Raw genomic sequence first — 17992 nt, 5'->3', positions numbered from 1 at the left:
ATCTTGGCCGAAGAAACGCAATGAAAAATATAACTGGCTCTAAAACCAGTTCGCGGGAGATCTAATGTAGCCTCGCAGTGGCAGGCGATTTTCTCCTACAGACAAGATCGAGGGACCTATAACGCAAAGTTAGTATTGAGCAATATAAGTTATAACTGCGACTTAGAATATTAAAGATGGTAGTCTTTCTTGGGAACTTAGACGCAAAAAACTTGGTCTGTCTGTCTGTCTGTCTGTCGGTCCGTCCGTCCGTCCGTCCGTCCGTCCGTCCGTCTGTCTGTCTGTATGTCTGTCTGTCTGTCTGTCTGTACTAGTGTCTGTTTGTTCACTCTTATCGTCACCTTAAAGTACACCGAAGTGACCTGCCGATACCCCAAATGACCGACCCCATCAGCAGCGCCCACCGATATTGCTCAACGTTCAGCGTTCATAGTTGTATGATTGTCAATTAAAAAGCAATTTTTGCGCATATCTGACGCACCATAACAACACGTCAATATTTCGTTTGTATATGTATACATATCACCTGAAAAATGCGCGCTGGGGGCGTTCACTCGCAAAGCAATGACCCCTTAGGCAATCTCAATCTGCGGGAGACCCATTTCTTATGTTAGGACCCACCGGTTTCTGGGCATCATTATTGATAGGGACCTCTGTTGGAGTCCACATGTGGCCTATATGAAGAAGCGGCTGACCGCTATTTCCCAATTGTTCAAGTTCCTGGCAGGAAAGACGTGAGGGGTGTCAGTAGACGCAATGATGGGACTCTACAGAGCCCTGTTTATCGGTTCCCTGAGGTATAGCTTGCCCGTGCTTAGCAATACCTGCAAGACCAATGTCCGTGTTCTACAGGCGGTACAAGCCCAAGCCCTGAGAGTGTGCCTTAGTGTGCCAAGATGTGCGTTAACAGAGACAACAATTACAATTGCTTGGGACTATCGAATACAAACTCGAATTGCTGTAGAAGTCCTGACAACGCACATCAGACACTATGCACGTGCTCCCTGTCATTACCCTGCACTGTTGCCTTCAGAGAGGCTCCAAGCATGGTTCGCTGAAATGATTGTGAATTACAACGAAAAACTTCCCTCGGGTTTCACTTCTGCATCTAAACCATCGACACCCCCTTGATGTTTTATTCGACCCACAGTGCATCTTAGTGCACCAGGAATCCAAAAGAAATCTGAGCTTTCATCGCCCGTGCTGGAACCACTGTCTCTTCTTCTTTTGCACGAGAAATATTCAGACAATGTACATATATATCTACGGATGGCTGCACGAACCACCAGTGCTCGTCAGATGCAGTAGACGTCCCAGCAAGAAGTGTTACCGTCAGCTTTAGGAATGGCCACTCCACGGCATCTACAGCGGCGGAACTAGCTGCTTTGTGCGCAGCATTTTGTGTGGTCAATCTGGAACCACCACAACAATGGTTGATTTTCAGCGACTCAAGGGCTGCCCTACAATCTATGCTCTCAGAATTGTGTCACGGGCCGTACGAACAGCTTGTTTTCAAAAATTTGATGCCTTCTCCACACTTCACACTTGAAAAGGCATCATGTGGTGTTTCAGTGGCTGCCAAGCCACTGCGGCGTCATAGGGAATGAACAGGCCAATAATGCCACGCGGGCAGCTCTTGAAGGAACACGAGAAAAAGCAATACCACTTTCGCGGACCAATGCAGCCAGTAATCTTCGACGACTCGCGCGTGAAATAACGTTTTCACTATGGTGCCCACCAACCAACGAGACGAATCGTCAACACCACCTGCCCTCTTTGATGACTCTCCGCATGCCCACTGGGATCGACCGAAGAGAAGCCACCCTTCTTCATCGCTTATGGCAATCGGAGTGGCATTTATGAAATCCTATTCGTTTGTTAGGAATGGCCGACAACGCTCTCTGCGATGCCTGTCGTTGCGAAGAGACGCTACACAGATCCTGTGTGACTGTCCGTTGTGTGACATCCAGAGACAGTCACTGGCACCCGTTCTTGCACGCATCGACGACAACCAAATGTCTGTGGACACTAGTCTTGCAAGTGCGCTAGAGAAGGCATTGCAACAAAAGGCGACAAAAGCTCTGTTGAAATTCCTACGTGACACGGACTTGAACAAGCGGCTGTAACAGCAATGTCACACACCGCGAAAGACAAGACTGGAGTATAACTGAGTGTGCGCGCGTGTGCTGCCGAATGTGGTGTGTTTATCTTTCTTCCCTCTCTGCTCTGTATCTTTCATCTCCCCCAGCCCCCTCTCATGCACAGGGTAGCAAACCGTCTGCCTATTGGCTGGGGAACCTCCCTGCCGTTCTTTTTCTCATAATTTCCTTCCTTCCTACCTTGTATGTATATCCTGTACTAGACAAAGCAATCATGAGCAATTCTAAGGACCATAGCGTTAATTCCGCTGCGCTGACCATGCAACGCTTGCAGGAAAGGCAAGTGTTTCCAACGCTTTGCTAAGACGACATGATGGTGGCACCTAATCCTAGCCTTGCGTTCTACAGCTTATCACCTGTGACACGGGCGCGCACGTGCTTCGTTTTCCAAGATAACTGCCAGATGGCGATAATGTCTCACGTGTGCCGTGACTTAATGTGCTCGTTCGCCTCCGCTGCTGCTCTAGGCACTCTAACGCAGCGCCTCCAGAATACCGTTCACCAATTTTCTTCCGCAGAACATCAAATGAACGTTTCGTTCACTCTCTCCAGACGCAAGACTACTGACTTTAGACGACATTTGCAGGGTAACATGCAGATACGGGGTCAATTGAAATCGAAGCATTTTTAGCAAACTTCGGTGATTTTTAACGTATCTATCTATCTATCTATCTATCTATCTATCTATCTATCTATCTATCTATCTATCTATCTATCTATCTATCTATCTATCTATCTATCTATCTATCTATCTATCTTCTATCTATCTATCTATCTATCTATCTATCTATCTATCTATCTATCTATCTATCTATCTATCTATCTATAATGGTATCAATACCAAACTTGGTATGGTATTACATGACTATATGACGAGCATATCTGACTAGTCAGATCATGAAAATCATGATATGTCATGAATGTCATGTGTTACATTTCATGGTCTTGCTGCTCTTGCGGTGCTTTCGTTCACATGACATGTTGCAAAGCTCGTATGGTATGACATAACTGCATGGCGAACACAAGTAATGGGCCCTAACATGAAATTCATGTCATGCGTGTCAGGTAACAACATGACAACATACCACACTCACGACACACTCGGGGCAGTTTCTTTAGCTTCGCACATAACAAACTTCATATTACGGGACGTTAATGGATGACGAAAGCATGTGACTGGTGCAATCATGACAATCACGAGATGCGGGTTATGTAAAAACATGACTACATGCCACGCTGGTGGCCGTTTCGCTAGCGTCACATATGCCGAAATCGGTATTTTGTGACGCGAATGGTCAACATAGTAAATAACACAATAATACATTATAATCACGAAATGCGTGTCCTGTAACAACATGACTACATGCCACACTCATGATGTGCTCACGGCCGTTTTGTTAGCTTCAAAAAATGGCAGCATATCCACGGAGTGAATGATGGAGAGTGGGGCGAAGCATTCGTACGTCCATGCGTCCGTCTGTGTGACCGTTCATGCGTCTGTTCGTGCGCTCGTCCCTGCGTTCGTTCATGCATCCGCCCCTGCGTCCGTTCATGCGTCCATCCATGCATCTGTCTGTGTGTCTGTTCGTCCATCTATTCAACACTCCAAGTCCCACCATCTCGCATATTTTTATCATATATTCCCCATATAGAAGCACCGCCATTCAGTGGACATTCCAAGGACTAAACGAGAGGTGGCACACGCACACTTTTTTACGGCTTGCGCTTCGGGTCTACTTCCCACCTTCAACCACCTTGAGTTCATGGTATATACTAGTTCACTGTATTCATGGAACTGCGGCCCGATTCTCGCTAAACCTTTCTAAAACCAAGGAGGTTACGCCCAGCGAGTATAACGTAGCAACCTTTTCCTGTCTGATAGTGCTCAATGTACATGCCAGTGGCTGCTAATGTGAAATGAGAGACAAGAGGATCCAGCTTTTAATTTCTTACGGCTTGCGCTTCGTATCTGCTTCCCCCCTTCAACCACCTCGAATTCATTCATGGTATATACTAGTTCATTGTATTCATGGCCCTGCGGCTCAACGCTCGCTAAACTTTTCTAAAACTAAGGAGGTTACACCCAGTGAGTATAATGTAGCAACCCTTTCTTGTCCAATAGTGCTCAGTGTACATGCCAGTGGCTGCTAATGAGGATCGCAGCGTGCGCGTTGACTAAAAGCCGAATGCTCCTGTTTCTCATTCCCCATTAGCAGCCATTGGCATGTACATTGAACACTATTTTTTATTGTTAAACAACGCACAGAAGAAATCTCTCACCGGCACCACCTTGTAGGTCAAATGTTATACTTATTTCGGGTATGTGCTACTGGTGGTTACGTACCACGAGGGACGCCCAAGCCACGTCATAAGGAGATTCGCCCCTAATATGCCAATTTTGGTATTACGTGGCGTCAATGGATCACGAAGGTATGTGATTGGTGCAAACATGATAATCATTGGATGCGTGTCTTGTGAGAACATGACTACACGCCACAGTCACGGAGTCAATAAATTTCGACGTGACCCGGCGCGCGTGAGCGCCGGCGTTCGTTTCACCGCGCCACACTGGCGTTGCCACGCCACGCGCCGGTCCTGCCATGTACTCGCAGGCGCGTGCTTCATTGCTTTAGCTCATGCGCGTTTAAGCGCGTCCGGCGTCCGTCCGTCGTCGTGAAAAGAGGCAGGCGCAGTGCTGTCTTGCTAATGCCATTGGTGCCAAATGCAGCATGTCACATTTCGCGCCGGTTGCCGTCCGGTTGCGTTTTGCTCGCGTTTTTCTAACGTAGCGTCGCTGTGCCCAGCGTGCGTGCGCGTCAATGTTACGTTGAAGTATATTGGGCTCTTCGTGAAGCAGTCGAGGCCGTTTCGCTAGCTCCAGATATACCAAATCTGGTGTTACGTGACGTCAATGAATGACGAAGGTTAGCGACACATGCAAACCTTCCTCGATTCGTGCTTCGCATATCATCAATTCCCTCTGTACGTGGGATTTGCTAATTTTTTTCGTAGCATGCGCAGTGCACGTTTACAAGTACAATTCAGCAGCACGTAAACATGAAAACATAGTTGTTTAATGTGTTCGAGCACGTGGCCGTGTACACTGTTGCAGTCTAATAGTCACGATTTAGTGTGAAAAGACCAACAGGACACACAGAGCCACACAACAATGGGGCTGCTACCAACTCTAATAGAAATCTGAAGTCTCTGAATACATATGCTCTTTCAAACATTTAGGCATAAACGTGACATCCGACACGCTGGGGGGGGGGGGGGGGGCATATGAACAGTGCCACCGAAAAAAAGGCATGTTTCGCGGTGAACAACACAACAGATGTCTGGCTAACCTAAGCACTACTAGTTTCTTTGATAATAAAAAAAACTATTCTAAATTTTCTCGGGTCGTTCTATCTTCTACCCAAGATCTTCACATCGTGGAAGGTTGGAGTGTATGCGTGGACTTCTCATTGTGTAGAAAAATTTCGAGTTCATTTTATGTTCTTGATGAAATTATTCGCGTGCTTCCACATTGTTATTGGCGTAGCAGCCAGTTTATACAAATTGTGACCTAAAGTTTCTTTAAGACAGCCCCCCTACCCTGTATAATATACCCTATATGGTTCATTTTGTGAAAATGATCTCCTCGAAAACACCAAATGTTTGAGACCAGTCCCTTATCTGTTGCTTACCCCAAACACACTGTTGATCGCAATAGGCCTGCGGGACATTTGTTTGAGACCTCAGCCCTCGAGAATCTCCTGGAGAGCCTGAAGTGATCACTACTATATTAGCAGCACGTGTCAAATATTGTTACAATTAACTCACTGCACACATTTGTTACAGAACAAAGCGAGTTAAATATGCTTTGAATAAACTTATTCTAATTTCAGAGGCAGTAACTATTACAGTCTGTTCAAGTGTAAAGCAAAATAATAAACTTCAAATAAAGTAATAATAATTATAATAAAGATACCACTTCGACAGGCGATAACTATCTCCTACCAAATATAATTGAATGCATACTAATTTCGTGTATTGTACACAACTAGACACAATTAGCGCAGTCGTGATTTAGCGTCCATCTTATACCAGAACGCACGATTTAGGTTCACGAAATACGTTGCTATAAAAGACGCATAAATAATAACGTTCATCACTCCAATGGAGTTTCCTCGTGTGACTACAACAAGGGTGGGGGGCGGTGGCGTCGGTCTTTGCGGCTGCGTTCATGGGCGAATTTTTCTTTTCTTCTCGGTCCACTTTCACACGTTCTTATCGCGGTGGGCGTGACGCGCTCGATGCTTGAGGATGTCGAGCATCTTCAGGCGCTTTTCCTCCATCAAATTATCGCGGCGCTGGTGGACATACTCCCGGATATTCGGCAGGCCAGAAATAACGCAGGCGGCAAGCGCCGAACGGGACTCGTTCATGTCCGTGGCCTCATACCACTGGTCATTGGCCGGGTCGTAGCACTCGGCAAGGTTGGTCGTGCTCTCACCGTTGAAGCCACCGATGGCGAAGACCAGGTTGTCGATTATCTAATGAAAGTAGAACATGAAGTCGAAAAAAGAAAAAGCAGTTAGGGTGCCTGCCTAACTGGGGATGGCTTCACCAACATATGCAACAATATAGTATTTACATAATCGTAAGTCGACCTAAACATAGGTAGACCATCGTGAGATAAGGCGGCAAAATATTATAAACAAAAACAAAAAGAAAGCATATTGAATACCTCAGATCTCATTCTACATTTTCACTTTGTAAAGGTGACTTCTTGGCAGCGCTTCAAAGCTACTTAGAAGAGCTAGCTTCACACAATAGTCTGGGATCTTTCCTTTTCCAAAAAACTCTCCGCAAATTGTTGGGGATGGTGAGGCTCCCACACAACAAATACGTCATAATGTACAGGCACGGAAGGAATGTATACATTGTTTTAAGAATGCCACAGTTTACCTTATTTATGGCCTGTTTCAGTTTAGGTTAAAACTGACATTTACAACCGAAGGCAGTTTCAGTTTCGATTGTAAGTTGGCGCTCTAACTTCAAATTTGAAATTTTGTGAAATAGGCCGACATAGTCATCTAAATAGCGTACTCGCACCTAGAAATTGCGCAAGCATGAATGCACACTCGGAAAGGAGAGACGTATTGGAAAAGCGCTAGTTTACGGTGTTTGATCACCAGCGAAGGCCGCCAAACAAGTGGGAATCCGTCCGTCCATCCACCAAATCAATCAACCAATCAATCAATTAAATAATCAATCAATATCAATTAGTCAACCAATCTATTTGTGTTGTGGTGATCCTTGAATTTTCTGGTCAAGTAGGCAGTTTCGTCGATGTAACTGCAGCTGTAGTCTGCTCATGGCCCCTTATAGACAACACCAAGTTCTCACTTGCTGTCTACGTGATTCTTCGCTTCATTGCCCGGCTGGTGACACGAGCAGACAAGTTATGCTCGCAAACTACGGAGCTCTCAGCCTGCCTCGGACAACAAGTAAGCCCCTCTTTCCCGAACAGTGGCTGCGCGCAAATCAAGCGTGCCCTTTCAGCCCTGCCGGACTTTGTTGATGGAAGCGGACTGCGTGAGCGAATTTAGAAAATTCGCGCCAAGTGTTTTTGGTAGACGATCTGTGTCCTTCCGCCCCTTCCTTTTTGGTCTCATCGCTCGCTCTCTGCTTCCTCATTCATCTCTTCGCTCAAGTGTATTATCCCCCCTCCCCCAGTCTCCTTCACCTGTGAACCACTGCTGAGGTGCCGCACTTAGCTGCAGACAGTTGCGGGGTTCACTTGTCTTTTCAAATTTTAAGAACCACTTCCTCCCTTCCCCACGCCTCTTAGCGTTCATAAGCTGATTTTTAAAGCTTGTTGGGTGGCATGTGTGCAGTGCGAAGTTAAATTGTTCATAAATCTGGCTTGGCACTTTGCTGACCCGAGAAACATGTGGGATGGCGGCACGCCTTCGAAACAACCCGACCTGGAATTTATTGGGAGGGATGACACGATCTTTTACATTCTTATATCGGGTACCCGTTCGTCAATAATTCTCGATGTATTATTTGAAACACTTTCTTCATTGCGTTTTCACTTGAGCGAATGCATTGTTGCGTGCGTCTCTAGGGAAGAAACTAACTGATTGCTTGTGACAGGCTGGGTGGCACGAATTGAAATTCAGGTGGTGCGCAGTAAGTGTTGCTTTTGTGTGCACAATGAACCGCAGACTCGTTTCGGTATGGCTCGCCAGGGTATCGAGGAGAGAAAGGCTGCTGCCACACTCATATTATGCTGCAAACTGTATGGCAGGCTCCATATAGTCGAAAAGATATACGAGAAACAGGGAATCGTCCTTATCGACAATGCAGCAGCAGTGGTCCACATAGAGGACGTATATCTTGGTCTTGGTAAAAAAAGTCGGCGAGCGCCTTCCCTTCAATGACGCCTACGACGAAATTTGCCATAGCAAGCAAGACGGAAGCTCTCAAGGCTACGGCTGCGTCAAATGGTATGCAGCGGCCTTTTGCTACTACAATTTAAGCGGTTAAGTCTTCGAAGAGGAGACTCGTTAAACGGGAATATAAGAATCAACATGACCAACTTCTACAAGCCTACCAGCCGTCTCACGAACTAACGTGAATCTTGTCATAGAAAGGCTGTTTACAATAAATCTAAGACGCGATACTGCAACAGCCCGTATTGGAATATTGGAATACATAAGTAAGAAAGGCGCAAGTCTCCTTTATTGCTTTTATATCGCTAGAAAACATGATCCACGTTGAACACACGGTCAACGAGTAGAAACGGTAGGTGATTCTCAGGACGACTTTCATGTGTAAAAAATGAGGCTTTCGCATAAGCATCAGTAACGTCTAAGAATACAGAAACCTTATTCCTACGCCGTATGTTATTGTTAGGTTGCATATAATTTGTAAATTTATTGACGTATGATCACAAGCTGAGAACCACGGCCTTGTCATGTACCCGGAGATACGGTCATTCTCAAGAAAAGACGATATAAGATAAAAAAGGGGCAGGATTCACAGAAATAAAAAATTCAATTATTTCAGTCGTGCAGCTAATTCGGTCGGCCAATATATATATACACGAAGTGCTATGCAAAGTGCTGACGTTGCTACTACTCACGGCTACTGCGAAGTTGCTTCTGGGCGTGTACATGTTAGGAAGGCCGCTCCACATGTTGGTCTCCGGATTGTACTTCTCAGCAGAGACCAACCTGCTGGTGCCGTTAAAGCCGCCGATAACGTAGATGTAGTTGCGGAAGCCTATACAGCCCACACCGCTGCGCCGGAACCGCATGCACGCAATCATGGTCCACTGGTCAGTCGCCGGATCATACCTCTCGGCCGAGCTGAGGCACTCGTTGCCGCTGAAGCCACCCGTCACGTAAACGTAGCTGTCGTGCGCGGTGGCGCACGCATCGCTTCTTTGCATGTTCATCGGCGAGATCATGGTCCACTGCGAATGAACGAACGAAGACTGATCGAGGGGTCGTTTCTTGTTTGATAGACACAGTCTAACGAGTCTAAATGACAATGAAGCAAAGAAATGCTTAGAAAAGATGAGTTGTATTTTTGAACTGCGGTAAAGTTATCGAGCCACAAACGAAAATTCATTAAAAATCATTAAATGCATTTGCTGCAAGTAGGGCACGAATGTGCGACATTCGGGAAACTCATATCCAGTGCTAACAGTTGAGACATACAAGTGATGTCTTCTATATCATCTTAAGCTGCATTATTTTACCATGAGTTTTGTATCCAAAGCGAATGATCACAGATGGAGAGGGAACCGATAACTGACGTACTCGATTTGGTTTAGTTTGGGAAAACTTTATTGTGAAAGTCCGAAGGCGTGCGCCCTAGCAGACAGCGGGCCGCTTCCACAATGGAACAGTAAGGCCGAGACCTAGCACCGCATCGTGGGCCCTCTGGACAGCCCAAAGTTGCAATGTTATGTCCGCACTCCGGAGAGCGGGTTCCCTTGTTTCTGGACGATGCTGTATTGGTGCCGCGTACCAAAGGGCACTCCCAGATCATGTGATGTAACGTGGCTAAACCACCACATTTTATACACGAGTTGGTTAAATAAACCTCAGAGTAAAGCTTGTGGAGAAAGGCAGGGTTAGGGTACGTTTCTGTTTGAAGTAATCACAATGTAAGGGCCTGCGCCCTGTTTAACTTCCTATGCGGAGGTGGAAAGATTTTCCTATCCATAGCAAAATGTTTGGCAATTTCATTGTATATAATTGGCGGATACCTGTTTACGAAACCTCCAGTTCGTCTTAAAGGTCCTCTATGGCCGCGGGCAGCTTACCCTCGCGCCCTGGAATGCCAACTCATTGAGATTGATAATTCCTCCGTTCATGTTTCCTATATGAGTCGGGAACCATGTAAGGGTACGGGTTGCAAGCGACGTTTCGCGAAGTATGTTTTCGACCTCTCTGCTCACAGCTCCAACACTGAAGGCACGAATGGCAGCTGTATAATTGCTAAGCATATGTTCATGACGCTGATTTAAAAGAGCCAAGGCAATGGTAACTTGCTCAACTGCATTAGCAGTTCTGGTGCATACCGACGCCGCATTATTTGTGACCCCTTCATGGTTGATTGCCACAACCGTGAATCGGTCTCTCTGGTCATCATATTGTGCTGCGTTTATGAAACAGGCACCCCCGTCGAGATCCGCGACTTGGCGGAGATGGGCCCGAGTGCGCGCTTTCCTCCTTCCATCATTTCGTTGGGGATGCGCAATCCGTAGGGCAGGTGGGACAACGATGCTTTTCTTCTGGTCCCTCGTCAACCCTTGGTACAGAACACCAATCTGAGCTGGTTGCATACCCATAACCACAAGAATAATCCTCTCTGCGTTTGAGCCAGACGGCCTATTTACCTGTGCCCTTTCTTGCGTTTCCGCGATTTCTTCCATTGTATTATGAATTCCCCCCTGCAGGAGACAACCGGTGTGGGTGTAGTTGGGGAGCCCAGTGGCATTCTTTACCACTCGTCTAATTATTGCAATAAGCTTGTCCCTTTCCGTTCTCTTCTAAGCATGCATTGCCGCCACATATGCAAAATGACACAGCAGAAAAGCATGTATTAGCCTGACCAAGTTTTCCTCTGATAGTCCTGCCCTTTGATTACCCAGCCGCCTTGTGAGCCTAATAACACTATCTGTCTTTTTGCTAACCTTTGAATTGTGATGTTATAGGTGCCCGTTGCCTCTAGTGCCATACGCAATATCCGAATGAAAGCGACTTTGTGGATTGATTGTTCACTTTTGGTACGAAGGTGGATGTCTGGGTCTAGTGGTGGCATAAAGCCTCGCGGTCGATGGCCCTTCCTAAACGAGTTATAGAGGGAAAGCTCAGACTTTTCCAGACAGCAGGAAAGGCCTTTGTCCTCCAGGAAACTCTCGGTAGGGTCGATGGCCTCTTGTAAGGCAGCCTCTACGGTGCCATCACTTCTTCCTGTACACGAAATGGTGTTATCATCGGTATAGATTGTGTGACCAACATCTGAAAATCCAGAAAGCTGCCTGGAGAGACCAGCCATGACGACGTTAAAAAGTAAAGGTGATAGAACCGATCCCTGTGGTGTGCCCCTATTTCCCAGCATTTGCATATTTGATTCTAGATCTCCAACATTAAGAATGGCTTTTCGACCACTCAGGAAGGATCTGACGAACGCATGAAATAGGAACCTATAAATTGAGACTAGAGATCGCATGCAAAATAGAATCATGATGAACATATCAAACGGCTTTTTTATATCCAAGCCTAGGATCGCCCTGGTGTTTCTGGTATGATTATCTAAAATGTGAGTCCTAATGGTTTTCATAGCATCCTGTGTAGATAGGCCTGGCCTATAGCGAATTAGGTAATAAGGGAAGAGATCATTATGTTCTTTGTAATCCCCATTCGGTTCTTCGGTTCTAGATAGCGTGTTCAGCCACGTTTGTTGACGTACTGCCAGCGAATATTTAAAAACAACCTTGAGAAGAAAATAATCATCGACTAGGGTGTATGGCGATGGCTCTCGCTCGCACGTTGGAGTGGGTGTTTCTAGTTGAATGCTTACTCTAAATTGATATGAGAGCTTGCATGATGTACGTTCACATTTGATAGTTATAGCATATTGACTATTGATAGCTATAGTAGATATTCCAACGAATTCACATGAATGTTTAGGGATAGATATCTATTCCGACCACTAAAGTCCATGATCATTAAATAAATAAATCGTTGCAGTGAGAGATGTTTGTGATAGCTGTAGTAGTTAACGGCGAGAGCAGAATCAGAAAAAGTGGTGCGGCATCCATAGAAGCCGTTACTGAATTGACGCTGAATTTGGTCTAAAGATTCTAGCTCGCGTCTGCTTGCGATTGAACGCCCCTGCACGACTATAAAAAAACGCAAGACATTTCATGTGTACACTGTTGGCACAGAGCAACTTTTAAATGTCAAGCATTTCTTAGAGAACTTCGGTGATTTTGAGCGTATCTATCTATCTATCTATCTATCTATCTATCTATCTATCTATCTATCTATCTATCTATCTATCTATCTATCTATCTATCTATCTATCTATCTATCTATCTATCTATCTATCTATCTATCTATCTATCTATCTATCTATCTATCTATCTATCTATCTATCTATCTATTTATCTATCTATTTATCTATCTATCTATCTATCTATCTATCTATCTATCTATCTATCTATCTAGCTATCTATCTATCTATATATCTATCTATCTATCTATCTACCTATCTATCTATCTATTTATCTATCTATCTATCTATCTATCTAGCTATCTATCTATCTATCTATCTATCTATCTATCTATCTATCTATCTATCTATCTATCCGCCGACGACGACTTTTCGCTCTCCTGGTCATTTCGATGATGGGATCAATACCAAGCTTCTTATGGCATAACATAACTGTATAGCGAGCACACCTGAATAGTCCTAACATGAAAACAAAGCTATGTATGCCATGAATTTCCTCGTTTACATTTCATGGTCTTGCTGCTCTTGCGGTGGTTTCGTTCACATGTCTTGGTGGAGAACTGGTATGGTATGAGATGACTGCAAGGCGAACACAGTGCCAGACTCTAACCGGAAAATAATGACGTCCTTGTCATGCAAGTCATGAGTGATGACTACGTGCCACTCTCATGGTCCGCTCACGGACGTTTTGCTAGCCTCACGTATACCAAGGTTGGTATTACAGAAAGTGAATGGATGGCGAAAATATATGGCTGGTGCAAACATGATAATCATGAGAAGCGTGTGATGTATGAGCAAGACTACATGGCACGCTCATGATGATGCGCTCGTGGCATGGGGCCAGCTTTGGCGCTTCCTTCTCAGGGGAGAGGATGAATAAGCCTTAGGAGTGCTGGAACACTGAGGGCGTCCACTGACGTATTTCCGTGATGAACATGAGGTTGTAAAATATAAGCGAATTTTAATTAAAAAATACTAGCCCACATCTCGCCCAAAGGAAACCCTGAGCAGTGTGCGAAGCAGTGACGGGTCGACGTAGAGTTCTAAATAGGGCGCTCGATCTTATACTGAAAACATGTGCATGAGTGTGCCGGAGGTGAGAGACCTCACCTCCGGCACACTCGTGCACATATTTTCATTCATGCGGCTGCACTGTGTGTGTTAGAGAAAGAGGAGTTAGCGCTTTTAGTATTGAGAGCAGCGCAGTGCGACTAGCGGTGTCCACTCATACCAGAGCACGCGCCAGAGTGGTTATACACGCGCATTCTCTATCTTCTTCCTCCTCGGACCTCTCCGAGGCTGACGCAGCATCGGTATTGGCGAGATGCCGTCACGTGAGACCACTCCCCGTGTCAGTTTGTTTACAGTCACTCGCGACGCTCATGTTTGCTCTAGAAGGGCAGACTCGTCGAGGTAGAGAGCATCTGTTTTAACGTACACGCTCTTGTGATTACGAGCGCGTAGGGCTGTGAACCACTTTCCTTTGAAGAATGACCGTCGGTGTTGGTTTACTTGAGCGGTTGTGGGGTTTTCTGATGCCATAACTATTATAGTAACAGGAAAGCTCTTCATGATACGCCCGTTAAGAGCAACAAGTTGTGACAAAAGACATCATTTTATTGTATTCGACAGACATATTAGACTCAACTGTGCGAAGTCAGTTGGTGCGAATCACCCACTTTAAGTATGCGTTGAGTTTTTCTTAATTCTAAACCCACTCTAACGCTGTAGACATATCATAGGTATACTTTGGTGCAGTGTACCGCCATGTGTCAGTCAGGTTTTCATAGTTATTTTGCGGGAATTCCTTTTCTTTTTGGCTCAGAATACATGGCTACGTTTGGTGTTCGATGGTTTGACATGTGTTGTTTAGCGTCCCAGAACCACACATATGATTATGAGAGACGCCGTAGTAGAGGGCTCTGGAAGTTTCAATCACCCAGGGTTCATTAACGTGCGCCCAAATCTGAGCACGCGGTAAGTTTAGTGCTTGACGTTCAGCGCGGGCTGATTTGAGTTTTCGGTATGGGCTTGTGCGCTTAGAATGCACTCTTAGAGACAGTACAAATTGTGATTGTGAAACTTCACAGAGATGTCACGCAGTTCTTTTAAATAAACAAATGTGAAGTCAGCAAACTCACAGAAATATTTGTATTCTCCGTTGGTTTTTGTGGTGTGCCCGTATATATCAGAGTAAACTGTTTTCTCTGGCAATTTCACGTTGATCAATCAGCTGGGGGCTTTGCGATATGAGGGGAGGTATGCAAAGCGTGCATGCCTTTGAGTCGGGCATGCATCGTCATTGAATCTCAAGTATACGTGCAACTTTGCACAATGCTTTACGTACTCTTTCGTATGAAGGTTTATATCCGCGATTGGAGCCGCGTGGTCAGCTTATGTCCGATGCGGTGAAGCATTGCACAATAAGTGCCTAAGTACATATGGGAAGGCACGTATCACTTTCTTGATATACCGAGTCTTGCGACAGAGGGTCGGCCATGTTTTCTTCATGCAAAATGTCATTTTTGAGCAACAATACAGCAATAGAATTTACGTAGAATTACTTGGGTGTGTTAGTGCCGCATGACTGTTCTTTGAGTGATCACGTGTTTAACGCGGTTTCCAAAGCCGTCGAAACATTCTGTCATGTTGAAAGGAATTTGAAATGCACGGATTCTTGCCCTAGAAACACGGTTAACCCGACTTGCATTCAACCAACCACAACACATGCATGTACTGTTGGACACATTGCAAGCAAGTTTGATAGACTTCCGAAAATTCAACACATAGTAGTCAGATTTGGTTTGCGTTGGTACGCTAAAATAATGGCTCCACGAAATCAAAAAGAATTTGAACTTGTAGTTGCTGCCATTCCATTAAAAAGAAATTGCGGCATAAGCAAATATTTAAATAACGAAACAGAAAAGGGAAGAGCCATTTACTTAGAAATGCCCGATGGTGTGTATGAACGCGCCGATCACAAAGATAAAATCAGCCCTTGTCGTGTCTGAACGAACCGCTACGCATATTCGTTTTTCGTTAAACAGATGTGTCAGTGCAACATTTTGACAATAGAAGACGCTTGCAGTGCAGATGAAGATAGATATAGCGCGGTAGCATTGAAGAGCTCTTTTATTTTCGCTTTGTTGCTTGTTCATATGCACGTACACCGAACCACAAGAATAACAGAAACAAGCAGTGACATTCTGACTCAAACTAAAATTCTCGAAGTGCTGCCAAGAGTACTAGACAACCACTCAGGTACAATCTTCTGAGTTTTCTGCTGTTCAAAAAACTTGGCCATACTTTCGCGGAAATACATTCGTGCTGGCCATGCATCCTGATCGCAAAGAAATCCCGCCACTTGGGCCTGCTATAAACAGTGAAGGCCCCATAGTATAATTAAATAAAAAGGCATTCCCTCTTTGTCAACTATGAGCAGAAATTTTATACCGTAAAAAGTTGAAGGTAACTCCTTTTTTATTGTTCTTTGAAGTACACCCCCAAAATATACTCCAATACTGTAAGAAAGCATAATCTTTAGTTTCCCGTTTTTCACAGATAAAGTAATTTGTCCCCTAAGGCGAGTAAAAACCATGGTCTGCTTCAATGTCCTGGCATATATTGTACGCGTGTGAAGCTTAAAAAAGTAGGACTCGTTTCCCTGAAAGGCGGTCATGGGCGTCGGTTTTGGCATCGGTAACAGCGTGGGCGTCGTTGGTTGTAGGCGAAAAATCCTCATCGTGTGCATGACTGACCAAATTATGAAAGATGCAATAAAAAGAAGTAATATAGTCTTTCGGGTCCGCATGCGGAATGAACCCAGGTTGTTTGCGTGGCGAGCTAGTGTTCTACCACACAGCCACACGTTTGCTTCCAAATACAATTAATATAACTTCCTCTGCTTGGAAATTCAGTGAATGTAAGTTTCATGCTTTACAAACACACGCATTCCTATGCTTCACAATACAAGTTGTAATATAGCAGTAATAATACGTGGTACATGCGTATATTGTCGTCGGTCCTCAGAACAAGTGATTGTCATAATGCATTCATGGTTTAAAGCTGCATACCCAATGTAAGAGGCCCACACATTACTGCGTTTATTCTCTTCAGGACATGAACAGCAAGTTCGAAAACACTTCCCGACATAATTGCCCGTGGATGGTAGCATGCTACCCATTACACAGAACGGAGCCATATGCTGAAGCTTCACTGACGCAAAGCACCTTCAACTTTTCGATTACAGCTTCTTGAGTAAACTAGCACAACAAAAAGCAAGAACTAAGTGGTTGCAGTACGTCTTAGGTGCAAGATATCGCTATCGTGTTGAACTCTTAAATGCGAAGCTTTAGGGACAGTCCCCCTCCCCGTTTTTATTCAAATTAGTGACCCCTTGCTGTAGTGACTCTAGTAAAAGTGGGGATATTTATTAAAAGTGACAGGCCTACGCAGAAACAGCATAACAGTAACAGCAAAAACTGTCATATGTCGAATCTGTTGTAAACTGTGTTGGAGCTAGTACGCTTGATATGTAAGGTTTAACGTCGCAAAACTACCATATGATTACAAGACATGCCATATTGGAGGGCTCCGGAAATTTCCACCGCCTGGGATTCTCTAGCGTGCACATTGTTGCCATAAAAGCGATCGTCACCGCTTGTTCTAGTTCTGGAACGGTTTTAGGCTCTCCCATAGTCGAGTTCTCGAAATCGTTAACCACTTTTTCTAAACACACGCAGCCAAATCTGAGCACACGTGCCTACAGCATTTCCGTCTTCAACGGAAATGAAGCCACCGCAGCTGGGATTCGATCCCACGACCTGCGGGTCAGCAGCCGAGTACCTTATCCACTAGACCACCGTGGCGGGGCTACCCGTTAGACTTCCTTCTGAGTTAAAGAGTTGGTAACTCTACCTGGAGACAATGTGGGCCACATGAATCTCCCCTCCGACAGGTTTCTGTCTTCAGTTGTCGTGAACATTCAAGTAGTAATTAATGGCTCCATTATAGAGTCAGCTTTTTATGGGCAATCCTTCAATAAAGACATCCGGGTCGAGAAGGCCCGTGCGGCTCATAGTGACTTATTACAGGGCATATGCGCGACAATTACGGATTGATTCGCTTCTAATGCACTGTTTTACTGGACCCGAAATTTCTGACACACCATGAATTTGCAGTTACTCTTCAGTCAACAAGCACGTTTTTACCCTAATAAGCGATGGTTCTTGCTCTGCACGCATTGTTGTGTGGCACATATTATACAGAACCATTTGACGCTTGCAGCAGCTAACGTATGGAAAGGC

The 17992-nt window shown here is 45.0% G+C and overlaps 1 protein-coding gene across 1 annotated transcript in view; it reads right to left on the bottom strand.

Annotated features, from left to right (window-relative positions):
• Positions 1 to 5253: 5253 nt before the first annotated feature.
• The window catches only part of LOC119177874 (kelch-like protein 10), a 44514-nt gene continuing 31775 nt past the window's right edge, over positions 5254 to 17992 (bottom strand). The window contains exons 7-8 of the mRNA XM_037429061.2: positions 9298 to 9630; positions 5254 to 6697 (exon numbers count right to left, since the gene is read on the bottom strand). Of these exons, the coding sequence (XP_037284958.2) occupies positions 6422 to 6697; positions 9298 to 9630 (609 nt within the window). The 3' untranslated portion in view covers positions 5254 to 6421. The remainder of the gene's footprint in view (positions 6698 to 9297; positions 9631 to 17992) is intronic.

This window comes from Rhipicephalus microplus, chromosome 1, assembly GCF_043290135.1.
Source record: "Rhipicephalus microplus isolate Deutch F79 chromosome 1, USDA_Rmic, whole genome shotgun sequence".
NCBI classification, from domain to species: domain Eukaryota; kingdom Metazoa; phylum Arthropoda; class Arachnida; order Ixodida; family Ixodidae; genus Rhipicephalus; species Rhipicephalus microplus.
Note: the sequence above shows the minus strand (reverse complement) of the source record. Positions and strands in the feature narration are given on the sequence as shown.